The sequence below is a fragment of the Nannobrachium achirus genome (assembly GCF_963921795.1).
Source record: "Nannobrachium achirus genome assembly, chromosome: 20".
In the NCBI taxonomy this organism is placed as follows: domain Eukaryota; kingdom Metazoa; phylum Chordata; class Actinopteri; order Myctophiformes; family Myctophidae; genus Nannobrachium; species Nannobrachium achirus.
Window position 1 is genome coordinate 42,436,815 of NC_137827.1, and position 27,046 is coordinate 42,463,860.

A 27,046-nucleotide genomic window follows, 5' to 3' on the forward strand; every position below is an offset into this window, starting at 1 on the left:
CCCTGAGACAAAAAGTTTGGGAACCCCTGAAGTAGAGTGTAGCTTGCAGCTACAAAGCATTTCAAATGTTCTGTCAATGTTCTGCCTGGTTTTTATGGCCCCTGAAGGGCTCATCTCTAACCAAACGCAGGGCTATGGTTTACTGAACAGTAGCACAGTAAAAGTCAAGCTGCATTTCCATATCAAGGCTCAGAACACTTTTTGATTTGTTTCCCCAAAAGCAACAACAACTAAAGGCCCCTACACATCAGGAACATCATTTAAGTGTCTGGTTTTCTTTTTTCAGTGTGCCTCTGTAGCAACACAATTTTATTCAGAAACCAGGTGATTTTTCAACCAGTATGGATAAGGCATTAACAATATGAATAATTTGGTGCAAGCATATTTGCTGAATCATGTTCATGTTTCTTACATAATAATGCATCAACCGTTTACAAGTGTTTTCTCAAACCACTCATCAATGAAGGTGACATTTCCCATTGCCAAGCTTTGATGGTTGTGCTTTGAGGATAATAACACTGGAATCCATTGTTAAGGCAATCATCATAACAATTGATGACAGCACTCCGAAGATCATTTTTTGGGAGACTGAACACATCAGCAGGAGAGAGCTAATCTACTACAGCGCTAGTTCAGCATCCTTTACTCAACACACACGCTTGAATGCACTTTCCTATACAATCCTCACACCATCAGACTTGCATATACTGTACATGCAAGCCTACGTACTCACACACAAACACACAGAGCCCCCATCCCAGTCACAAGACAAACTTACACAGAAAGAAGTATGTGCACGTGCACGTGCACGTGCACACACACACACACACACACACACACACACACACACACACACACACACACACACACACACACACACACACACACACACACACACACACACACACACACACACACACACACACACACACACACACACACACACACACACACATCCTGTGATCGGGGGCCGATCACAGGATTTTCAAAAGATTGGTATCGGGAGAAAAAGGAAGATATTTCTTTTCATAAATATATAAAAAGGGATAAGCTAATGAGCTTTATTTTTATTTTGTTATTGATCCAATGTTGCACTAAGTGAAAAAATAAATACAAAAGTTATATCCATGTTGGATAGATTGGATACTGTCATTTAAATAAATAAAACAACCTACAGGGACAACTTTTTTTTCCTTTTCTCTTTCCTTAATGCATTGCCGAAAGATCGGATCGGGAAAAATCGGTATGGGCAAATACTCAAACTATGATCGGGATCGGATTGGGAGCAAAAAAAAAAAAAAAAACGTGATGGGGACATCCCTACTGTAAATCACCACAGATGAGAGCGTCTGCCAAATGCCTAAATTGTATTTGCAGTGGAGAGGATTAACGTTAGGGTGTGTTTGATGACACTCTCCTCCTTGTACTGTGTGTTGGTGGAGCATAATGCTGTGTCAACTTACACTCTTCTCTTTTATCCCTCTCTCTCGTCTCCCTTTCCCCCACTCTACTCTGATCTCTCTCCTCCCATCATCAAGTACACACACACACACACACACACACACACACACACACACACACACACACACACACACACACACACACACACACACACACACACACACACACACACACACACACACACACACACACACACACACACACACACACACACACACACACACACACACACACACAAATTAAAGACTTGCTGCACTAATCCATTTTCAAGCTCAAAAGTTTCTCGTGTAGTTCCTAGGCACTTTTTCATGTAACATACAGTATATTATGCAGCTTTAGTTGAGGAATTAGGGGTGGGTCTTATGGTGTTTTGTATTGTTTAACTCTTAAATGGAATGTATTCAGCTATATTTACTGTAATCTTGACATGGGTAAGTGATCATAAGAGTATAAATGTGGGTGTGCAGGATTGTGTTTGTGTCCATGCAACACTGAGGGTCAGATTAACAGCCTGTTGTGCCTGGTTTCACACGCATGCTTCGCCTACAAACATACATGTTAATTATCAAACAGGTGCACCAGTGGTGCAAGTTGTGCTTCTCTGTTATGAATATACATTTCTAAAGAGCAGGTGTAAATTGGGTCAGGTGCACTATATTAACTCTTTGACTGAGCCCTGTCAGTAATAAAGGTTTGACCTCTTTCCCCCTGAAACATATCTTTTTTTGAGCGGTGGTCACACCGTCTCCTATACGTGGCCGTGTGTGTGGGTATGTATGCGTCCGGCCGTGTATGTAGCCTGGCAGTACCTTTTCTGACCACACATGTTAAGGGAGGGGCGCTGTTGTTCACACACACACACACACACACACACACACACACACACACACACACACACACACACACACACACACACACACACACACACACACACACACACACACACACACACACACACACACACACACACACACACACACACACACACACACACACACACACACACGGGGGGGTTGGTGGGTAAACCACCGCTCAGTTCACACGGGTGTGATTTTTAAATGATATTGTCAAATTTCAGTTTCCTGCATTCTCTCCATCTGTATGATGAAGAAAATACCAGACCAGCGAGATGTACCACTCTGCACGAGTGCATGTATTAATATTTCCATCCATTCTCTCTCTCTATCTCTTTGTATATTTATATCTTTTAAATCCATTGTTCCCAACTGTAATAATCTAGATGGAGTTAAAGTCTCTATACCAACTATACATTTGGTGGATAATAGTTTATTTTATAGTCTCATTATGCAGTTGAGCTCCAGGGTGATAGCCCTTTCATTTTGATTTATTCCATCAGAAGTAAATCCTTTGCTACAGTTCCCAGCAGCAACATTCCACTTCCAGGGCTACATGCAAATGAACTCCCGTTTCATCTGTATTCATGTAGGTGTGGGTCTCCACCACAGCAACCCCACCGCTACCACCATGCCACCGCAATCTCAGATAGCAGTATAAAACACAGACTGTTCATGAGAAAGATTCCAGTTACAATGGTTTCCTGTCGCGTTGCGGCATCCTGCAATTTGCTGAAAAACCTCAACAAAATGAGGGTGACAGCTGACGTTGTGGCAGAAGTCTCACCAAGCTACTACTGGCCAGACTGGGACATTAACCACCAGTCAGAAGTGTCTACTGCCAAGTTCAACAGACCATCCAACATGAGGGACTTTTCTTTTTCTTTGGGCTGATAAAACACAGTAAATGTGCGCCGGTGTGTTTTGGAATCCACCAGTAAGTACCTCTACAGCTAGTGGATGAAAAGGTCTAACAACTTCCTGTGCTTTCCAGACCATTGCCACATAGAAACCACAAGGCGAACAGTGGATCTATACAGTTTAACAGGGATCTGGGGGGTGGAGGGGCTTTGCATTTGGCTCAGATCCAAATCAGGACGTGACTAATGGTCCATTCCAGCCAATGGTACTTTCAGCTGTCTGAGATACTAAAGATATCAAGAGACCACCGCATTATACACTGCATGGGCTGAGCCCGGAGAATGGGAGTGAAAGAGAGAGAATTAGGGCTGAAAATTGTACACTGTTAGTTGTAGCCGCGTGTGAGTGTGTGTGTGTGTGTGTGTGTGTGTGTGTGTGCGTGCGTGCGTGCGTGCGTGCGTGCGTGCGTGCGTGCGTGCGTGCGTGCGTGCGTGCGTGCGTCAAATACAGAGAGAGGGATGGAGGGCAGAAAGACAAAGAGGTACAGTAGACATAAAAACAAAGGCACAGACAGAGAGAAAGATTTATAGACAAGAAAGTTAGAGAGCGAAAGAGAGAGTGAGCAATTTGTACAGCCAAGGAGGAGAGCCAAGGAGTCGTGAAAATGGATGGTCACCGTATAGTGTGTAATATATGGGACAGTCTGAGACACCAACTCACTGGTAGTGCAGGTGGGTGCAGGGTCCACATTGAGATGTGCACAATTTGAGAAAATTATAACTCACTTTGGAGAAGTACCTTATTTTACGCAAGTTGTATTTTTCAATTATTGTGTGATTAAAGGACAACTTTGTTTTTTTACAACAAGGTTTCTATTGTTTTAGTGATTTAAGTATTTTGATTTCAGTGGGTGGGGTATTTTTAGACACAATAACCTGGCAATTTCTTTGTTACTATTTACACCAGCCCCCATAAGTCATATCTGCACATGAAAGATTGCGGTGCATCTTGGGAATGGGCTTATTGTGTCTAAAAATACATACAGTATATAGCCACTTGCATGCATGCCCCCAGCCTGGGGGCATGCATGCAAATCAAAATGGTTAAAATAACTAAAACGATAGAAAGAAGTAAATTAAAACATTGTAACACTCATCTTTTCTTTTCTCTAATGACTATCTAAAATATGAACCCTTGTTGTAAAAAAACAAAGTTGTCCTTTAACAGTTTCTGTTTGTATTTGTGCCTGGAAGTAGTTTCATATGTTTGCCCAAATATGTTCTGTCCAATTTATAAATAAATAAAGGAGAAGAGAGGAGACTTACTGCCTGGGGCTTGGTCATCTTGGTCATCTGGGAACAGATCATCTAAACAAGTCTCTTTACTGGTGTCAGAGTCCTTCTCCTCCTGAGATGCGGAGAGGAAAGCAGAGATTAATATAGGGGTGGGCGATATGGTGGTAATTATCGTTGAGACGATACAATGTCTCCACGATATGCCTTTTCAGAGGTATTGTATATATTGTGATACAATTGAGGGAGCCTGTTTAATCGCTACGATTCCTTAATACAGAGATTCATTGCAGAATTCAGTTTAAATCTGCATTTTAAAAATCAGTAGTTCTCAAACTTTAAAATGTCAAGGTCTCCACTTAACTCTGACAGTATACAAATGAAACCAAATGGACCCGTAAGGGTCCATTTGGTTTCATTTGTATACTGTCAGAGTTACATACTTGTAAAGTTCAATTTAGACCTCCCAAAAGGAACCCAGAGAGTCTAGTTTTTGTCAAGTAACTTGGAAAAAAAACATAAAAACCAACGTGAAAAAGAATCGTGATAAGATCGTGTATCGTGATACAGCTTGGGAAAATATTGTGATATTATATTTTTCCATATCACCCACCCCTAGATTAATACGACAATAATTGATGTCTGACATCAGTTTCCTCAATGAATTCCTATGAGAAATGAATTGAAGTCTTACTATTTATATTACTGCTTGTAATATAAATAGTAGCAATACCAAAGTTCAATGGACCTTTTCCTTAACCTTTTTTGTAAACCCAAACCCCCAAAAGTCCATTGTGTTCAATGGAGGAGTGGTGTGAGCTTGAGGATTGGTTAACCCATAAGAAAAGTTATGTCAGCATCTACTGCTGTGCTTACTCTCTTGAGGAGGGATGTGTACATTTTCTACAGTACAGAATATACTCTGTGCGTGTTTTCAGCAAGCCCCCGTAGGTTTTGCACAAACTGCAGTTCTAGTTTCATGAAGTGTCCGCAAAGCTAGGCCAATGTGACCCTGGGCGTACAATAAACTTTGATCGCTTTGTGCCAAGACGTGGGCCAGATCCCGGACAAAGCCAGATGTTGGAGATTAGCTCCTTCCAGGAGCACCGCTCAAACAAGTACAGAGCCAACTCACATCTAGGGATTGGACGATATGAAAACTTCATATCACGATTATTGTGACAATGACAAAAGAAATCGCGATTTACAATATTATTGCGATAATCAAAATCCATTATCCTGGGGCGGAACATTTGCCAAAAAATACAAGCTCACAACGCGTGAGCTTGTAGATCGGCTATTTTTTGGCAAAGGCATTTGATAGAGTGAAGAAAAATCTGTATCAAGTACCTTTTACCAACCAGTAAGGCTCCCTAATCGGGAGATATGCGACCGTAGGTCACTTATCTCCACAAATAGGGCAAAAATGTGTTTTGCCAAAATCTTCCTGATCCATGTTGATGACATGAGTGTAGACATACTGTGTAGTGATTTTCGTGATTTTAGGGCAAAATCTGTAGGAGCAGTGTCCAAAAATGTGTTTTTAAAAATCGGCCTGGAGGTGGCGCTATATGGGACAGATTCATGTTGATGGGATGAGTGTAGACATACTGTGTACCGATTTGCGTGATTTTAGGGCGAAAATTGTAGGAGCAGTGTCCAAAAATGTGTTTTGCAAGAATCGGCCTCATGGTGGCGCTAGAAGAGGGCCATGTGAGAAATGAGGGGTGGGGTCTCCGCGCCGGCAAGGCGGACGAATAGGTACCGGCCCCGGCTGTCCCGGTCGCTCCTAGCCGGAGTTACGGCATTTTATGTGAGCTGCAGTGTAGGGGGTCCTCCACTGGGGGCGCCACCACTTTTGCATCCGTTCTGGAGCACCAGGAGTCGGTGGTCCCCGGGAATTCCCCGTGAGCAGCCCCGTTGGGGTGGTCATTTGGTCATGTTTGCGCATTTGGTCATTTTTTACATCTGGGGGTCCCCCAGGGACCTGGGGGTCCCTGGAGCTCCGGGGGTCCTTGGAGGTTGTAGTTTGGCAGCCAAGGAACGTGTGTGCAAAATTTGGCATGGATCGGGGCAACGGTTGCGGAGATATAAGCAGGGAAAAAGTGTGACGTGTGAGGTGTGACAGACAGACAGACGGACGGACGGACGGAGTTACACTTTGTGGTGGTTTTGATAGTAAAGTGCGACCTATGGTCGCAATTATAGAGGGTTTAAATGATAATGGATATGCAACTCGGCAAATAAAAGGTGAATTGATCCCAGTGGATGACGGAGGACGATAAATTAAATCTCCACGATACGATTATCGTGAGTGTTTTTATCGCGATAAACGATAACATCGCTTATCGTCCCATCCCTACTCAGATAATTTCACCCACACTCCCCCGCCTACCCATCCACACAAACACCCCCAGTACTACTCATACTACATGGTGAGTGGTGGTTCACTCACAGAGGGCGACAGGTCCTCGTCGTATTTCTTGAGCTGGTTCATGAACTCCAGGTGTTTCTTCTCCTCCTCCAGCTGGGCCACACTCTGCTCGCTCTTCTGCAGCTTCTGCTGCGTCCCCGCCAGCTCGTCTCTCAGCCACTGGTTCTCCTGACACAGCCTCCTCACCTGGGCACGCAGCTTCTGCTTCTCCGACTCCACCGAGCTCAGGTGGCCCGACAGAGCCATCATCACCTGGAGGCAAGGACACACCATGTTACAGGAAAATCAGGTGGGAGGCTGAACTTAAATCCTGAGTGTGTGTGTGTGGGAAGAAGAGCCATTGTTTCATATGAGATTTTGGAGAGAGCTAGAGAGAGAGAGCTAGAGAGAAAGAGTGAGAGCGAAGCGAGAGAGAGAGGGAGAGAGAGAGAGAGAGAGATCCATTTGTACATTCTCACGGTGCGTTTTAACAGTGAGCAACATCGGGCAACGGTTGGCTGTATTTTCCGGAAGTGTGCTATTTGTCAACGGGACCCGGCAACTACTGGCAATAGCAGGCGATGAGGCGATAGTGGGAAACGTCGCCCAAAAACATGAACATATCTTTTGGACTACATTGCCGAGAGTCGCCGCTGTTGCCCGCAGTTAAAATGTAGGATCAGAGTCGTTGATATGTTTGTGGAGGTGGTCTCTCTTACTGGTAACTAGGCTAACTGGCTCTAACCAGTAGGAAGCGCTGTGAAATCTGTATGATGAAGTGTTGTTCTGAGTGATGCATCTACTGCTCTATGTTGCTGCAGAGCAATCATTTTCCTTTGCATTCACATAACGTCTTTTTCAGTATTTGAACAAAATGACCATCAATAGTAAATGAACAGAGCTTCAAGAGTCATTCATGACACTTTGTATTTGTTATACTTGCGGTGTGGACTCTGCCTTACACTTGAATTAGAATCATTTAAACTATATTTTTATAGTTTCTCTGAAATATGATGCAATATGATTCCTAGTCAACAGATTTTGGACACTCAAATCACTCAATCAATTCACATCTCTGAAGGTAAAAAAAGGATCCGCGGTCACCTGTGCCTCGCTCAGGCCGAGCTCCAGCATCTCCATGGACTTGCGGATCATGTGGGACTTCTCCTCCACCAGCACGCCCTCCTCGTCCTGCTTGAGGCACCGCAGCGTCCCCAGCAGGCCGTCCAGGATGGAGTGGTGCTCCTGCTTCAGGGCCTCCAGGCCCTGGATCACCTGCTTGGTCCTGCAGACGGGACCATGTGAAAATGGCATGTCACCATTATTGTGACCAAAGAAGAAATTGCGATTTACGATGTTATCGCGATAATCAAAAATATCCCCCACATTATTCCGCGACGGAACATTTGCCAAAAATAGACGATCTACAAGCTCACAATGCGCGTTGAGCTTGTAGCTTGTAGATTGCAAAGAGATTTGGTAGAGTGAAGGGGGAAAAAAGACATCATTGAAGTGCGTAATTTCCAGGTCCATTTTACCAATTACAGAGGGTTTATAAGGCAAATATAAGGTGAATAATTGTTCCCAGTGCATGACGGAGGATGATTTCACGATAAATCTAAATCTCCAGAATACGATTATCATGAGTGTTTTTTAATCATGACAATTAGGGGTGGGCGATATGGAAAAATAGAATATCACGATATTTTTCCAAGCGGTATCACGATATACGATCTTATCACGATTCTTTTTCATGTTGGTTTTTATGGTTATTTTTCAAGTTATTTAACAGTACAGCCACATACAAGGTAACATAAACTAAAAGAAAAAGGGGAGACCATGACATTGTAAAGTTTGAGAACTACGGATTTAGACCAAAATGCTGATTTAAATGAATTCTGCAATGAATCTCTGTATTAACAATTCAACAGGATTTTTGATAAGGCTCCCTCATTGTATCACGATATATACGATATCTCTGAAGCGGCAACAATATTTATCACCATATCGCCCACCCCTATAAACTATAATGTATTATGGTCCCATGATCCCATCCCTACCTGCAGATGATCTCATCCTGAGACAGCTTCTCTGTGGACTCCTCTTCCTCCTTCACGCACACCATGCTGGACATGTCCTCACGCATCCTACCCAGGAACACACAACAGACGGACGCATTATTTCATGTTGGGTGAATGTTCAAATATTCACACAAAAGAAATATATGATAATGGTGGTGCCATAGTTTTGTATTTTTATTTCAGTTTTGTACGTGTCTATGGAGTTAACATAACTCTAATAGACCCCCACCCCAGGTGTGGTTATTATAATATGCAAAAGTATCTTCCCTGTGTATTTTTGGTTTCTTCCTGAAAGCCTCAAAGTCAAAAAGGCCCAACCGAAATACACCGCTTTAGTGACACACAGAAATCATCCCCTCCACTTATTATCATACGATAAGGGTTTTCAACAGGGGGTCCGGGACACCTAGGGGGTCCTCAGAGCTCACAACGCCTCGCGCTGCGAGGCCTTGAGAGCTTGTAGATCAGATATTTTCGGCAAAGGCATTTGGTGTAGAGGGGCAAAAAGAGCAGACTAAGTACAGAGTGAAATGTCAAGTTAAGTATCGATGGTTCAAGTGGTTAAATATCTGAAAACACAAATTGACATGAATCCAAAATACAATGATGATTGATTGTGCTGTCAAACAATGAAACTATATGGAATCTATGAAAAGGTTGTGGGGGTCCCTGCTTCATCTCTCTCTCAACTAAGAGGTCCTTGGTCTGAAAATGTTGAAGACCTGACATACAACAAAAGCTGCTGTCGTATCACGGCACCCAGTCTTAAAATAATAAAAGATAAAATGGAACCTTACAGGTCCACTTGGTTACCTTCTGTACACTCACAAATAGATTTTCTAATCTCAAAAAGTAGTACAGGGTATGTACTAGTACATGGCACTGTCTAAGGAAACTCAATGTTAATCCATCAACACACTGCTGCTGACAAAATACAGGATATAAAATAGACCTAGAGCTGTATGTGGCGCACAAAACACTGTGTAGACAAGATTTGTTCTGTCAACAGAAACCTTATTGTATGCTAAACATCTGTATCAACTGCTACGCTATAATGCAACACTGCATGCCGTTGAACACAGCATGAATACATTTGATAACCTCCGTTTCCTCGGTTGTGTTTGCACATGGAGTGAGCGAGTGTGAAGGGAGGTGTGCCTCATAAACACAGCCATCCATCAACAAGTCCAATTCAAATTCTGCAAGGCAATCTGTAACCATCCTATGTATTATTCATTTGTACGCGTTTCTGGCCTTTTTTCAGACTCTTGGCCACTTTGCAGACACTAGTGTCAAATCTAGTGGCGAACAAGCTTTTCCAACCCGCTGGAGGTTCAGCCCTCTTTTAATCAATATGCTGCACTGAGTGTCAGAGCATGAGAGAGCATGAGGGCATGAGCATTAAGCACAGACTGCTGATTGAAGGACATATTTCGGTAGGCTAAAACACCAGCTAAAACTCCAAGCCAAACACTGGTCATTCATTTGACTATGGACCAGAAACATCTACATTCTGCTACTTTGTCAGTTAACCATCATTTTCAGGTTCTATTCTATTCTAAGAATGGTAAGCAGACTAAGCACGACACCAGCCACTTATTTGTTCATAATCCATCATATTGTGTAACATTTCAAACTGTCTAGTGGGATCACCAGCTGTCAATTGGAGAGAATACTCAATTCTAGCAAATGAGTCTACTCTAACTGGCATGTAATCAACTATCATTTGGAGGAACTACTTTATTATAAAATCAAATGGTATAAGTAGCCACGTGTGGCCTCACTGGCCTGTAGACAAGGTTAATTTCATTCCTTGCTCATAAAAAGAAAAAAGAAATCTGCAGGCAGGAGTATTTAACCAATTTTAGACCGGATGCCAGCAGCATGTGCCTGTTAAGAGGCGAGTGAAAGAGACACCTTGATGTATCTGCACAGATATGTTCAAAAGAAGACCGCAGACTTTGAGACTACAGACTGACTGACAGCCTAATCACAGATCTGAGGTCAGTGGGCTGTGTCGTGTGGGTTGTGGAGATAAGGATAAAGACTGAAAGGTAATGCTAAAGTAATTGTATGCACATTCTGCACGTGGTTTCTCACAGGTTTTTGGCTTGGGACAAAAGAATTATGTTCTGTCAGGTCATAAACAAATACAATATAAACCTAATACAGTGCTCCCATATTTAAAAGAGGAGCACTGTATTAGGTTTTGAATTATAACTATAGTATTATTATTATTAAGAACATTGTGAAAACAATTGTCTTCAGGGGTCCAGGAACTCTCTGGGTTCCTTTTGGGAGGTTTAAATTTACCCTTACAAGTATGTAACTCTGACAGTATACAAATGAAACCAAATGGACCCATTTGGTTTCATTTGTAAACTGTCAGGGAGTTAAGGGGAGACCCTGACATTTTAAAGTTTGAGAACTACTGATTTTGACCAAAATGCAGGTTTAAATGAATTCTGCAATGAATCTCTGTATTAACAATTCAACAGGATTTTTTTTTACAAGGCTCTCCCTCATTGTATCACGATATATGCGATATCTCTGAAAAGGCATATTGTGGAGACACTGTATCGTCTCAAAGATATTTATCACCATATCGCCCACCCCTACAACAGTGTTGATTCATAATCATAATCTATTGAATACAATCATTTAGTCATATTTTTGTAATCGGAAACGTTTTAGTTATAATCTAGTATTAGTCAACTAAACCTACAGTTGATTTAGTTGACTAAAATGTATTTTGTCCGGCTATGATGGAGTTGGAATGCCAGATTTATACTCAGCTGTGCGCTGAAAATAGCAGATCTACAAGCTCAGAAAGCGTTGTAGTAGATTGTCTATTTTTGGAGAGTGACACCTGGTCCTGCACACAACCAAGTGTAAAATGACTTTCTTTTAGTTCTACTGGATCTCTTCTCCACTAGTCCCTCCCTAACATTTTAGTCCAGTTTTTAGTTGACAAAATTGTCAGTATATTTAGTCATAGTTTTAGTCATCATGGCATAGTTTTTATTTAGTCTTCGTCAGTGGAAAAAGGTATTCGACAAACATTTGTCAGTTTTAGTCGACGAAATCAACATTGGTCTGCACTTCCCTTGAATGTATCCAAACTGTGAATACCCTATGTACACCATCTCTCTCCGTTCTGGATTTATTTACCTTGTAACCAATTCATTGCACATGTAAAAGGATTATGACTGAGCGGCTCAGCAGCGTATGCAATGAGCAGCCTAATAAATCATCAGAAATCACCAGAACTCATCAGAAAGATGACACAGCACTCCCCTGAAGCCCACTGATTTAAAGACCCACCACAGCATACAGTAATTCTGAAAGCGAAAGTAGTCAACAGCCATGAATGGTTGATGAATAAAGAAAGTTTGACTGGCGTTCCTTTGTGGATTAACGGTGACATTCAGGGTTCACGACGTACAGTATGGCCTACTATAGCTTCCCTCATCTCCACTGTATCCAATAAAGCATAAATGCTTTATTGGATTCTTTATATGCACTTCTTCCAAAATGAGTCCTTGAGGTTGCTGTGAGACAAAGTTGTTGGACAAACCCGCCCCTGCCCTCCCGTAAGACGAGTTGCCATGATACCAGGTGAGGGAAAACAAAGCATTGGTGTCTCGATTCGCCTTGGATTTCACATTTCAGTTCCAGCGTGGAGCTGTTGGGTTCGAGTTGCAATAACAATTGCAGAAGAATGCCCATTGTAGCAGAGGAAGGGCAAGCATCGCTCATGTGACTCCGCAATCAGCCTCTCTGGCCGTCAGCGGCCGATCATGTGACAGCGGAGCAGAGATAGGCTAGATTGGGGAGAATGCAGGAAACAATCCCCATGCGCTGGAGAGGAATGAAAACAGCAGCTCTTGGATGAGACGAGGTCAAGTGTCGTCGGGATGTTATTTGTATCATGGGAGGAAACTGGCTTTTGCCCCGTAGACAAATGTTTCAGTGTTCTGGATTCTGGAAGCTGACCAGTGTTGTTTTTGACAGCACATTTAGTTTTAGTCATAGTCGTTTGAATAAAATGTCATTTAGTTTTAGTCATAATTTAGTCACCTGTAAAGTTTTAGTTTTAGTCAAATTTTTGTCGATATCATAAGATTTTATGGCGACTAAATCTACAGTTGATTTAGTCAACTAAAATCTATTTTGGCAGGCCTTGATGGCATCGTAATGACTGATTTTACACTTGATTGCGTGCTGAAAATAGCCGATCTACAAGCTCACAACGCAGCGCGACACGTTGTGAGCTTGTAGATCTGCTATTTTCAGCATGCACTTTCAGAGAGCAACCAAACATAAAATGACTCTCTTCAGCACTAGTCCATCGTTAACGTTTTAGTCTAGTTTCTATTTTGTTGACGAAATTGTCAATATATTTAGTCTTAGTTTTAGTCATCACAGCTTAGTTTTTATTTTGTTTTTCGTCATAGTTTTAGTCGACAAAATCAACACTGAAGCTGACAGACTCGCCAGCAGAAATGTTTCAATTTGACTGGTATTTAGTTAGGTTACCAACCTTCCCGATTGAGACCACAGGTAGTTGCACTCAGAACTCATTCAACTGATTTTCAACAAAAACAGAAAAAAAAAACATAGGGGAAGCATCCGGTAATCCAACACAATTTGTTTAATATGCTAATGTAATAACAAACAATTCAATGAAGCTCAGTTAGTAGCTCCATCAAGTTTCTATATTCAGCTCTCAATCTGGCACATGGTCCATTAATTGGACTGTGAAGAATTTCTCCAACAGCCAAAAGCGTAAACACACAAAGAACATACATTAGAACACTGCTGTTGGTGTAAAAGAGAAATGAAAGTGACAACACAGGCCTTCTCATTTCTGCTGTGTTTTCCCCTAGCAACGTTTTATTTTTGTCTTTCAGACGACTCCCGGAAAAAGAAAGTCCTATACAGAAGTACAGAAGATAAATGTCGAGGGGGAAGTATTTCTGATATTATCATTTGAAATGTAAATAGATGGTTTGAAGTCCAGCCTTAGGGATGAAAGTACTTTTCATAAAGCAGAACCCCCAGGAGTTTAACTCATACCCTGCCAAGCCCGAGGAACCCGAGAATTTTGGGATGTCCCTCCCTGCCACGCCCGAGGAACCCGAGAATGGCCGCCATTTTGAAAAAAATCTTTTTTTTTTTTCATTTTTTTTTTTTTTTTTTTTTTTTTTTGGACCCCAAAAACGTTAGTAGGCATGATAGCGATCGCGAAATTGCTTGTTTAACCCCCATACAACCCCCATACAACTCAGGTAGCAGACCTCCAAGCTCACAACAGTGTAAAACATAGTGGCTGCTATCTCATGAATGCCTGAACGGATTTCCATTCGGATTCTTTTGTTTGAAAGCTGTGAGCAATGTGGACACACGTGGTGCATTATCTAGGCATGGGTGTGCATGATCCGTGCACTATGAATTACATGGAAGTCTATGGAGACAGTTTGGCAGGATTGGAGTACGAAGGTATTGTTAAATGGCAGCAAATGAGTTAAGTGCACGTGGTAATGGGGATACAAAGAAAAGTTCAAATAAATCACAGCAAAAGAGCCATAGCAACTGCTTGCTCTGGGCCTCATGCCTGAGATAGATAGGTAATGTAATGGGTTAAAACAGTTAGTCAGAGATGTGTAAGATGGTCATAAACCATTGGCTCTGATTCAGAACTGGTGACTGGGGGAGTCTAATATAAATTAATTCCAGCTACTGTCTACTCCCAAGTGAAATTCATCTGCCATATATTTAGTGTCATCATAAAAAGATCCCAATGGCTGACACACAAATACTTATCTGATCCCTTAGTCCAAAGACTAAGACTAGACTGAGTGTACAAATGAAAGCCATATTTGTACACTCAGCAACAGTTTTTACAAATGGATAAATTACAAAATTTTACTGGATGGTATGAATAAAAAGTGTATTTATGGATCAAGTGTCAATATTCAATATGTATAGATAGACATTGCCCCCCTTTGTGTCAACTTGCTAAGTAAACCATGGACCATGGAAATCGGGCTGCTGAAAAACAAAAATCTCTCCATATTTTTCATAATGAATTGCAGAATACAGCTACCATTACTCATTGCTGTTGAGAAACAAAGCAAAACTGACCCTGACAATGCTCACAGTCACAACGCATCACAGCTTGATAAGCCAAAAATAGGGTCAAAGTGTTTAAACGTGAGTATTCTGATACTGATGGTGATCAATGAAACGGTTAACAAAAGGCATGAGCCATGACCACGCACAGGAAGTGAGAAGTATGATTGGTATTAATGAAGAACAGACTGACCACTCTGTCTGACAGCATGAGCTACACAGAAATGTGGACCTGGGTTTCTCAACCAGTGTATACTATAGAGACACAAAAGTGAGTCAGAAAATATTCTGACAGGGTCACACAGAGAGGAATATTTGCTGTTGTAATTATTTTAAAGAATACAATTCTGAAAAGGACAATGAAAGTGAGGTTGAACACAGAATGATGTGGTCGTAAACATATAGTTGACCTACCAGGGTGCCGTTATACAGTGTGGATTTCACTTTCCATGTGTATTATTATTATTATTATTTTCATCTTATGTCTAATCAATCATGCACATACCTGCAGTTATAACCAATGTGTTACCACTTGCGCACCTTGTGCTTAACCTCATGTACATACTGTATCTGCTGATCTTATGCTATGGGCACATATTATGTATTATGTTCTCCTTGACAGGCTTATTTAACGTTCAATCCACCCCCCACCCCTCCCGCTCCCTAGCGGCGGCCGCCCGTCCTTTCTCCTCTTCTCCAAACAACACAAATAATGGCTCTTAAGCACCAAAACAACTTTCACCGAATTCTTTACACCTTTAAACCACTGTGACTGATATGACAATAATGTTGCTTCTGATTGGGGTATTTAAAATCCTCAGTCTGAAATCCCTTTAGAATATTTTTTTTTACATACTCTGTGTAATCAGTACTATCACTTCTAGCACACATATGTGCGCCGCCTCCTAGCTAGCACACACATGTGCTAGAAATAGAAAATAGTGGTTTAGAGACACCTCCTGAACCCAACATATCCCAGTTGGCCTGGGATCTAATGAATCCCACCCAGAGCCATCCCCCTGGCTCTCCCTCTCAGCTTTGCTAACATCTGTCTCAATAGACACAGAATGCAAACCGGAGGAGACTGCTCCCTCTTCTGCTATTTTATTTTAAAGACATACCGTAGTTAAACAATTAGAATCATTTACTGCGTGATATTTACAAAGGCTCGCCGCGCCAAAATGGGTTGGAGGGTTTTACAGCTGGTGGGCCCTCCTCACATGAGAAGAGCAATAAGCATTCATGAGTGAGAGCCCAGGGCTAGGGATTAATGTTATCTGTTAGGGTCCCATAATGAAAACCTTTAGCTTTAAGAGTTTGTCTGAGAACACTATTGTTCCCTGGCTGCATCCCTAAAGCTCAGTGATATTGACAAAATACAATAACCTGGGAAAAATATACAATTTTAATATGACTTTCAAAATATACCTTAATAAGATGCAACATTTCACTTAGAGTTTCTAGCTGTCTTGTTGAACAGAATATACTGTTAAATGTAAATTCAATGCTTGTACGGTACCATCTATTCCTGTCTCACAACTGACTGCAAACCAGCCTGCTTGGTGTTTATGCAGCCGTTAGTAGGCAAAAACTATGCGTTTCTGGTGGGTGGCCTGACGGCCAAATGGTTAGAGCTACGGCTAAAATGCCCTGATCACTGAGTCCCTGTTCGATTCCAGGCCAACTGGACCATTTGTCACAAATTCACAATCAAATCAAGGCTTAAAAATGCCCCAAACATATTTTGTATTGTTGGCCAAATGTGCAAATTTGCTGTTCAACAAACTTGACTTAATTTGTCATTTGAAGAGGTTTCAACACAAAAATGTGTATGGAAAAGCAAAGCATCTCTTTTCTGTACAGATGAATGCTTCAGGATGGCAGACTTTGGCAGTGTTGGTCTACGAGCTTTTAGACTGTTTCTTTATCAACAGATCAGAAAAGCTGTGAATTTGATCCTAAACCAGAACATTAGTTTGAGATAGATAAAGCTGATGAGCTTTATTTCTATTTTGTTTTGATCCAATGCTGCACTAAGTGAAAAAAATAAGCTATATCGTTGGATAGAATGGATACTGTAATTTCAATAAAAAACTACCTTAAGGGACGTCGTGAATGTGTTTCTTTCTTTTCTTTTTTCATAATGCATTGCCATTTTGCCAAAAGATCGGATCGGAAAAAATCGCTATCGGCAGATACTCAAAATCAAATGATCGGAATTGGAACGGGGGCAAAAAAACGTGATCGGGACATCCCTGGTTGGGAACGTTTCTTGGGAATGTTGCTTTGAGACTTAAAGGACAACTTTGTCTGAAAAGACATATTTAGCCACTTGTACGCATGCCTCCACCCACTGAAATCAAAATATGAATCTTTTCTTTTCTCTAATTACAATCTAAAATATAAACAATTGTTGTAAAAACGTCTTCTTCATTCTCACCTCTTCACTCATTGCAAACTGCATTACAATTTAACATTTTTGAAATGCCTCCCATCTCTTCTTTGGCAGTATAGAGTAGACACAGTCACAGTTTTCATGAATTTGATTCCAGTCTAATTGTTCAGCCCTACCATGGTGAGGATAGATTCCTCAGAATGTGATGATAAATGTACTGGTCTTCTGATTAGCTATGTTGCCCAGGGGAAATCTTCAGTATGAGAAGGAGACGATATATAGCCACTACAGAATAACAAGCCTTTGCCAACCTTTCTCATTGTCTCAGCTTATAGCCTTCCAAAGGACTCTCTCCTAGACCTACTGTCCTAGCCAACTCAAACTGTAATTGTAGAGGACATTTCATACACTGGCAAATTCACTGCTTCACAAGAACCACAAAAGAAAAGAAAACTAACTACCTACTGCACCAGCCGAACCCTAGTAGTCAACTCTCACTGTGGCTTCAAGTTTGGCCAGTTCAGGCACTTTGGCAGGTAAACATCCTTTTGGGCTTTGGCCCTTGTGCCCCACCCTTACTACTACTAGATCTTGTAGGTGATAATATAGCCTATAAGATTACTGCAAAAGAAAGGGGACCCCTGGTGGCTCTAGGCTTAGCCTACCAGGTAGGCACAGACATTATTACAATGATCGTCTTACGGTCTGTGTATACAAGTACAATCCCCACTGTCTTCCTCTACAATGGTCTGATAGTAGCCATTCCTAAAAGAAAATATTTCACAAAAATGATGTTGGTGAGTATTATGCCCTTAACCACAGAACAAAGGCACACTGTAGCCCAGAGTAGGCCTACATCCAGGCGTGGCGATCCCAGTGTCAAGTTTTATTGAGTATTGTCTGTTATCAGTAGTAGACGCGTTTGTTTTCATGAGTATTATGTAGATCAACTGAACCCCAGTAAAACCATTCAAACAAGCACCAGAGTTCTAGCACTACAACAAAACACTACTGTCGTAGACAGCTCCATAATTATCCAATTCCCATCGCAGGTACACTATAAGGACGACATGTAACACCACTGGGGGATACCCCTGACAACAACAACCTATCCCAGTGGGACAGGCTGTGTAAGCCTGAGGACAGAGGAGAGATATTGCATGGTGTATTTTGGAGGAGAGACAGATGTTACGTACACATAGGCAGACGGCAGTGCATAAGCAGTGCATAATATTGTAGTATTCGACTCCTATTACATTGGTTGATTGAATATTGAACTGCATACAGTGCAATGAGAACTCAAAGTAAGTGTGCATGCATGCGTGCGCGCGCACTATGATCTGGGCTAATATTTTCCCATAGGGGCAGGGGTTGTTAGCCTGACGGACAGCTACATGTTTTTGTAAATAGGTAGATTGTTGTAAATATAGGTAGACTGCACACACATTACTCAGTCAGTAGTACTGCATTTGAGGGCAAAGATTATCCCTGCATGTGTGTCCATGCATGCATATGTGCCTTTGTTTGTGCATACATGTGTGACAGTTTGTGGTACCCGTATGGGTTTAAGTGAATTAAGTGATTTCTTTTGGCTCTGTGCATCAATGTTCTTAAAATTTGGTGTCAATCATACGATGATTTATCTTTTGCGATTTCTTTGTGAAATTGGCCCCTCCAGCAAACCTTAGAAGCCAATTATAACAAATTGGAAAGGAATATACGGACAATTTATATAATACATGTTCATGACATGACTCCAGAGGTAATGTGTACCGATGTGAGAGAGTTTTGGCCAAAACCTGTAGGAGTAGTAGTAGCAGCAGAAAAGTGTGTTTCGAAGAAAATGCAAAATGGCAGAAAATCTAGTTAGGTCATGGCCATGACCATGGAAATGGCCATGGCCTGTATGGGAACTCGTTCAACTGGAGTTGCGGTATGACCCAAGGAATCCAGGGGAAACAGAATTGTGAGTGGCTGCGTGCATGTACATAAAGTGTGACACTGTTCCGTCCAGCGAGATAGCTGGACACACAGAGAGACAGACAGACACACGGACACCGTCTCAGGGACTAAAAAACATCAACTGCAGAGATAAGTACTCACATTCTAATAGTGAGTAGGTAGACCTAATACTGAAAATCACTGCAATGCACTTGAGGGCACAGATATATCCACCCATAGTATAGTATACCACCCACAACAGCTAGATATCTAGCAGTCAGACAGTATAGACTCATCAGCCTGTGTTTCTGTGTCCAAATCTGATCTATGCACAGGCACCTCTCACAGTCTTGGCTTTGAGGTCCCAGCTGTGTGTGCTACACTGGCCCCCACTGTCTCCTGGCAGTGTCTGAGAGTCCCTCTCCTCAACACAGGAATCTTTCACAGCCAGGAGCAAGAGACTGGTCTCATCCCGCTTCAGCATACCAATGACAACACACTATCAAATCATCATCATCATCATCATCATCTCACTATAATAAAAGTATATATATGCCTGCCAGTTCTTGTTAATAGTGCATCTACTGTAGGCTATATAGACCAGTACTAAAAAAGACGTTACTGTGTTTGTCAAAGGTTTCTTTCTACTGTCTATCAGCAAATGGATTAACCTGAAGAACCAGTTGGCTAAGCCCTGCTTTTGGTCCACGTAGGAAAAGCTCACGTATCAAATAAAAAAATACAACTTTAATTAACGCTTTTCTTGTTTTTCTTTTGACGTTTGACTAATTTGGTTTATTGACAGATACTTTTTATTTGCTTTAGTGACTGTGTTCGATTTTTTTCGTAGGACATTTAAAAACACCCTACTTTTATCTAAAACCTTCCGAATCATGGCATGAAGGCATCCCCCTTGTTAGATTCTACAAGGTTAAATGTTAAGTAATTAAATATTTCTTAATGTGGTAATTGTAAAGACAGACTCTCATATACTCTTGTATGTGATCGTGACAGCCAGGTAACGTATACTGGAGTTGTAGTAGTGTAATTACCTAAATCAATGTTACAATTTACACACTGTTATAGCGTACACTCTGCAATCAATCACACGCCCGTGGGGCAGATGAAATTTTACATTAAGCGTGAGAACACATAATATAATAACTGAAGATCATGTTTTGTGTCTATACAAATGAAATGCACCAAAAGTCCAGCAAATAGACAGAGCCAGTCTTACCGTTCCTTTAGGACATCCGTTGCCAGAGGTAGAATGTAAACGTTTGGTTTCTGATCCTCAACTCTTCAAAATAATGTCTGGGGGGGTTGCTTTGTTGTAGGTTGTTGCCAGTCTTCTTCAATAGGGCCAATAAAGAAGCCAGCAGCGTCAGCAGCACCGATATAAAACAATATCCTAGAAGGTTATTGTGTTTCTGTCACAAGGATTGATCCAGGTTTGCTGCATGAAGGGGAGCGTTAATGATGAGCAGCTAAGCTACATAGCTACATTATACCCTCCTTAATCTATCGCTGAGTGAATTAAAGAGCCCCATAGAGACAGTACACCTCGGCTACTTCCATGACGGGAACGTGGTGTCGTTCAAACTAAAACTCGTCTTCATTTTGACTGAAAACTAAAGTTGAACAAGCTGCTATACGCACGGAGATGACAGCTCGCTTATCCAACATCCACTCCACTGGCTCTCTGGCTGACTGTGCGTCTGTGCGATGCGTGGAAATGGCGTTGCCCGGTGTAGTCCACAATATCCCATGGCCCGGAGAAAAGTCGAGCTGTGATTGGCTAGTTTGGTTGTCACGGAAATCACTAGTTTTACCAGGATTTATTTTTAAGCCATACTATCTAGCATCCATGGCAAGTAGTATCTGATTTTACACTCTGTGTTGACTGTGTATATTAGCCAGACAAACAGACATCCATCCCCTGGCATTGTGACGTTTGTTACAACAATGTGCAATAATTATTTGTCTATTATTTGCTGTGTTGTCAATCGTCAAGCAGTTGCCCTGACAACCCAACAGGCCAATCAGAACGCGACCATACCTTGGGGTGATGGGATCTAAACTCTACCCTCGCTAGATAATGATGTCATCGCACAGATTAAAGGGGTGGTGCGGTGGTTAGAGTTAATCTTTTTAATTAATCGTATTTTGAGCCAAGAAACTTTTTAAATCTAATATTTCTAACTCCTTTATACATGCTAATGTAATCGGCGCCGCGCGCGCCACTGATTGATTTGTTTAAATCTGTGTGGGTAATGGGTAATGCCAGGGTAGTTATGCTATTTAATGACACAATTGTCTGGTAAAATGAAATCAAATAGTTCCTTTTCCTGCAAGTCTCATAAATAAACGACACGCACAATGTCACAACACAACCACCATTCAGTATGTAAAACTGGGTGTCTGGGCTGGGAAGTGAATGAGCAACACTCACCCCTCCCTGGCTGGCTGGCTCCCTCAATACCCCAGGGTTACAATACCCCAAGTAAAAGCATTGTGAGCTTGTAGATCAGCTATTTTCAAATGTCCAAAAACATAGGGCTGGAGTTGTTAATGTATGTTTAGCAATACAAATCTACAAAGTAACTAGTAGCTAAATATTTGGATCCGAGATATTGTGGAGTAGAAGTTAAAGTATTGGAAATTGGAAATACTCAAGTAAAGTACAAATACCTAAAAAATGTACTTAGTTGCAGTACTTGTAAATGTACTACTTTACACCACTAATAGCCAACAGTAGAACTATGGTTGCCATTAGGCCTATTCCCATGTGTGGATGTGAGTACAGTGTACAGCCCAGTAATCATTTAATTCTGATGGTCTATTTGTTTCCATTTTGTACTCCGAGTTAAAAATTGCAGTACTTGTAAATGTACTACTTTACACCACTAATAGCCAACAGTAGAACTATGGTTGCCATTAGGCCTATTCCCATGTGTGGATGTGAGTACAGTGTACAGCCCAGTAATCATTTAATTCTGATGGTCTATTTGTTTCCATTTTGTACTCCGAGTTAAAAATCGATATCGCCTTATTTGGCTGTGTGCAAGTGTGAAGTAGGGTGTTGCTGAAAAAGAACAAATGCTCAGCTAATCTAAACTGGGTAAACACAAAAGATAAAAAGCGGTTTCCATCTAGGCGTGCCTCTTGCCTTTGACTTCACAGTAATGCATTAGTAGCTAAACAAGATGAGACAGGATAGGAATCATAGGATGGGAAGGTGGGAGAACATATTTTATTTATTATCATCATGTGGCAGGAGTGTTATTTTTCTTTAAACGTAATCTCTCTGTGATATTCCTCCATGTGCTGTGAAGGACCACTCTGGCCATGTACAAGGTGATGGTGAAGTTTCGTTTGTACCATTCCCTGGTAAGGAAATAGAGGGGGGGGGGGTAAGAATCCATGCATTCGAATAGAAAATATGGTGTTATTACTAGCCTTGAGACATTAATCTGCTCTTGAAGAATATGATAAACAATGGACAGAGATACAAATAGTCCACCAGATTGCCAGTCACTTTTCTGGAATCTGTACATATTTTCAGATAAATATAATAATAATTATGAAAACACTGTGACTTTGGAGAGCATAGACTCAGTCTGGCCAGTCCACATCAATGCAACTATTTGGGGTAAATGGGTGCACACAGTTGCAAGGAGGGAAGGACCTTGCAATATGCAACTATTTGAAACTGTGTGCAAACATTTACCCCAATGGGAATTGCAAGGAGTTGCATTGGTGTGGACTGGCCACTACCTTGCAGGTTTATATTTTATTCATGTACGAATACAAATCTACAGCGTGGCTCGAGTGTGGACTTCGAAAATTCATGTGGCCAGACTGTGGCATCAATCATCGATCTATGAAGTATCTATGATATTTATAATTTATAACAAATTTGGGTTTCAGCCTGATCCAAGCCCCATTGACTTCCATTAAAGTTAAATATTTAAAAATGTATCAAACATAACATGAAAAATAATTTGTGGAGGTACTATATCATCCCAATGGCAGTGTGTAGAATAAATCTGATCCTGATCAATAACATGATTTGCAGGATTTGCTCCAGATAGACACACAGTTAGATAACAGAAGTGAAAACTAAACTTACTTGTTATAATTTGAGTGTCTTATTCTGTTATTGTCCAGGAAGCTTTTGTAAAACACAGCCATTTCTTCACTGTTCAGTGTTCTCTTTCGTCCTGAGAGGAGGGAAGAGGCAAAGCAATCAATGCAAAATTGTTTCTCAGTTATGTTTGATTTTAAGATATCAGATATTAACAGTGTCGATTATTTACGCCTCCTCACCGAGCTCATCACGCTGAGACAAGCCTTGTGCGTTCAATGTAGAGGTGATATATGCATCCTTCTCCTAAAAGACAAAAACAAATGTTTTAAATGGTATGTCATCACAATAAAATTTGCTATATTTTTTGGGATTATTATATTGTAAATATAATTCTAAAATACAACTAAATAATACTTAAGAAAACGTAATCTCTCTTTGATAAATTGACAGTATGCAGTCATTTGAGAGTATGTTTATTTGTGCCCTGCTGCCCTCTGCTGGGGAAAATACCAAACTGTTTCTCTTGAACAGAATGACAGTCCTCTGTTTTGTTCCTTGATAGCCATCAGAATCTGCCTTGAGATTACACACAGACCAATGATACATTCCTGTAATAGTTTCACAAGTTTAGAAGAAGAATAAATCCAATGAATGATAAGAAATGTATCTGCTAAGAAATTTAAACTAGACCAGCAGAGCTTACTTTATAACTGTTAGTCTAGTGTTAACAAATGTGTAACAATTATAATATTGGATATACATTTCCTGAAATATGCATTTGCATTTATCCACTGTGGCTGTGTAATTTATTCATGTTTTTACTAATAGTGAAATTATCAACTATAAATACATAAATTGCAAAGTATAGTTTCGTTAAGACCACACATCCATCTTTAGGGAAGTATAAAGTGAGAGTAGTTGCTACTCAATCTAATAGATATGCAGGGATTGAACTAAACTAGGCCAAATATATCCTCACTCAGCACACCTTAACTGCCCACTGATATACAAAGGCATCCATGAGCTGAGTGTCTGACTCTGGGAAAGGAGAACAAATCTAAACTATCTGTTTAATATCTCAGGAAGTAAAACAATATTTTTAGGTCTCCCTATATGGCACTTATGTCTTGTTATTAAGAAATATAGTATATAGTATCTAATTGTACTCCAACGTAAGATTAGGGTTTCCGCTACAACCCCTCAAGGCCTTATTATAGAACACCATAAAACCATAACACCATTCACTCTCACATCACACACAGAAAACAACCATACAGAGTATTTGTAAAATGATAGCTTTTGAAATTATATACTAGTCAAATAAGAACAGCTTTAGCAAGGCCAGCTGCAACATGATCTAACCTTAGATCACCAGGGAGGGACAGACTATGGAACAACCTCTCCATAAAATCTCAAATTCTCCTTTTTTATTAGTTTCTTCAAGTTGTATGTACTCTGTATATTTCTGTACTGAAGCACTTTGTAAGCCATTCATAGGAATGCAGTATAAATAAAGATTACTCGGAGACCCCAAAACCAAGATAATTCCCAAGCCAAGCCCACAAAAACGAATTACATTAAACCTACTTTTTGGTCTGGGTACTTGCCAAAGGGTCAGGAAGAATAGACCAACCTCAACCCAAGGCACGGTTAATGCCATGTTTTTACAAATGATCTACATGAGGGAATTTAATTCTAACCCTAGCCTACAGTACAGTACAAACCTTTCTAAAAGTAATGTTCTGTTTGGTCCAGAACTCATGGTTCCAATCCTCTGTCTCCTGCCTCAGGTTTCTCAAACGTTTCTCCAACTCCGTCTCATTCTCTGGGATGCAATATACGATTGGCCGAAGGTTTGACACAAGGTCTGGCGGACCAATCCAGTCGTGTGTAGAGTCAGGTGCAGGCCGGAACGTGGATCTCTGTGCAAGAAAAGAAATGAAAAGAAAAGAAAAAAGGTTAGATACATAAAGTTGTTTACTTTGCAGCAAGTTTAATCAGGAGTTACTTTCTTAGTCAGGTCTCTACTGACAAAGACATTTAAATTGAAATAAACGTAATGAACCTTGCAAAAAAAGGATGAATAAAATATGCATTGAATTAGTACGGAAAATCCAGAGTGCAGTTTCAATTTGACAGATTAAGCACAGTTCACAATCACATCATCCAACATCCAGTGCCACCGCCTAGAGTCCTAGACCATAAGAAAACATTATTTTCCAGAGTTCTCAGAAAGAGAAGTAGGGGAGCTGTTTGTCTCTGCGACATATCAAGTGGCAGCGGGATGCCCAAGGCCAACTGGTAAAACAGAGACTAAAGGTGACTATACCCTACCCTTTGCATTGATGCCACCATAGTTTTAATAGCACTCACTGATGAAGGCAATTAGCTAGATGTACAAACATCTACAAGAAATTACTCAACGTGACAGAGGTGGATGAAGAATGTATCCAGTTTTCATGCTGGATAACTGGCCTCCATGCCAGTAGACTTCGTTTTGGGAAGAGAGTCTGGGATTTCAGGAGGAGCTTTCATTTCTGGGGTGTGCCCCAAACCATGTGCCCCAAGCCTACAGAAACCAAGTGCCCCAAGCATACAACCCTGATTGGCCAACCCTTGAAGCTGGTTGAGGAAATAGAATCTCAATTGATGGTGCCAGACCGTACTACAACACCACTACCGCCAGGGGGTGTTCGGTTTGGTTTATTAAGCATTGATTGAAGAGTTTATTAGCAGTTTGCAATAGAAAAAGGTACAGTTTCATGACAGTACAAAGCACTGGTACAAGTTCAACTAAAAGGAGATCCTAGTAAGCTTTATGGCTTATTTACACAGGATCCACTTTATGTATAACATTGAAAGACAGACGGATAGAACATAGTACTTTACATAGGATAAAATCAATTACAAAAGCAGAAGGGGACAAACAAAAAGAGTGGGAGGTGGAAACATGGGGGATTAGTCTATTTACAAGTCTTGAGTAGCCTGAAGGTGACTTTTCATACCAATTTTGAAGGAGGCTAGGGATTTGCACTCCTTTAAGGCTTGCGGGAGCTTGCGTTCCACATGTTGGTGGTATAGCTGCCCTTTTATAGTGTTAAATCTAGGTTGAACATGATTAGTGGAGCTGCCTCTAGTGTTGTGATCATGGACATCCTTGAACTTTAGGAAGTAGTTTGTCAGGTACATGGGTATCTTGGAGGTGTAGTGTATCTTGTACACCAGGCCCATTGCAAGATGCTGTACTCTGTCAGCTACTTGAGCCACCCCACGCTTTTGTGGTGAATGATGAGCGGTGAGGTTGGTCCGAGGAGGAAGACCGGAAGACCCTAATCATTTTTTTCTGGGCTGTTTGGAGCTTTAACTTTAAAACAACTGGGGCATCGCGATACCAAACGAGGATTCCGTAATCAATGAGGGACCCAATAATAGCACCTCCTAGGGTCTTTCGTGATTTGATAATGATCAGCAGGGCAATCCTATGCAACAAACACATTTGTTGGTTGACTTCATTGATTACCTT

General features: G+C 41.1%; 2 protein-coding genes across 9 annotated transcripts in view; both read right to left on the minus strand.

Moving 5' to 3' along the window:
* Nucleotides 1-21,134, minus strand: part of klc1a (kinesin light chain 1a) — a 60,684-nt gene extending 39,550 nt beyond the window's left edge. For all 8 annotated transcript variants that reach the window (XM_080751252.1, XM_080751251.1, XM_080751253.1 and 5 more), the window contains exons 1-5: nt 20,671-21,134; nt 8,942-9,028; nt 7,986-8,166; nt 6,924-7,154; nt 4,502-4,583 (exon numbers count right to left, since the gene is read on the minus strand). In XM_080751252.1, the coding sequence (XP_080607378.1) occupies nt 4,502-4,583; nt 6,924-7,154; nt 7,986-8,166; nt 8,942-9,027 (580 nt within the window). In that variant the 5' untranslated portion in view covers nt 9,028; nt 20,671-21,134. The remainder of the gene's footprint in view (nt 1-4,501; nt 4,584-6,923; nt 7,155-7,985; nt 8,167-8,941; nt 9,029-20,670) is intronic.
* Nucleotides 21,135-22,664: 1,530 nt separating this feature from the next.
* The window catches only part of coa8 (cytochrome c oxidase assembly factor 8), a gene marked incomplete at its 5' end in the record, with an annotated part of 5,155 nt that continues 773 nt past the window's right edge, over nt 22,665-27,046 (minus strand). Inside the window, 4 exons of the mRNA XM_080751075.1 lie at nt 22,665-22,820; nt 23,566-23,656; nt 23,763-23,826; nt 25,248-25,445. Of these exons, the coding sequence (XP_080607201.1) occupies nt 22,700-22,820; nt 23,566-23,656; nt 23,763-23,826; nt 25,248-25,445 (474 nt within the window). The 3' untranslated portion in view covers nt 22,665-22,699. The remainder of the gene's footprint in view (nt 22,821-23,565; nt 23,657-23,762; nt 23,827-25,247; nt 25,446-27,046) is intronic.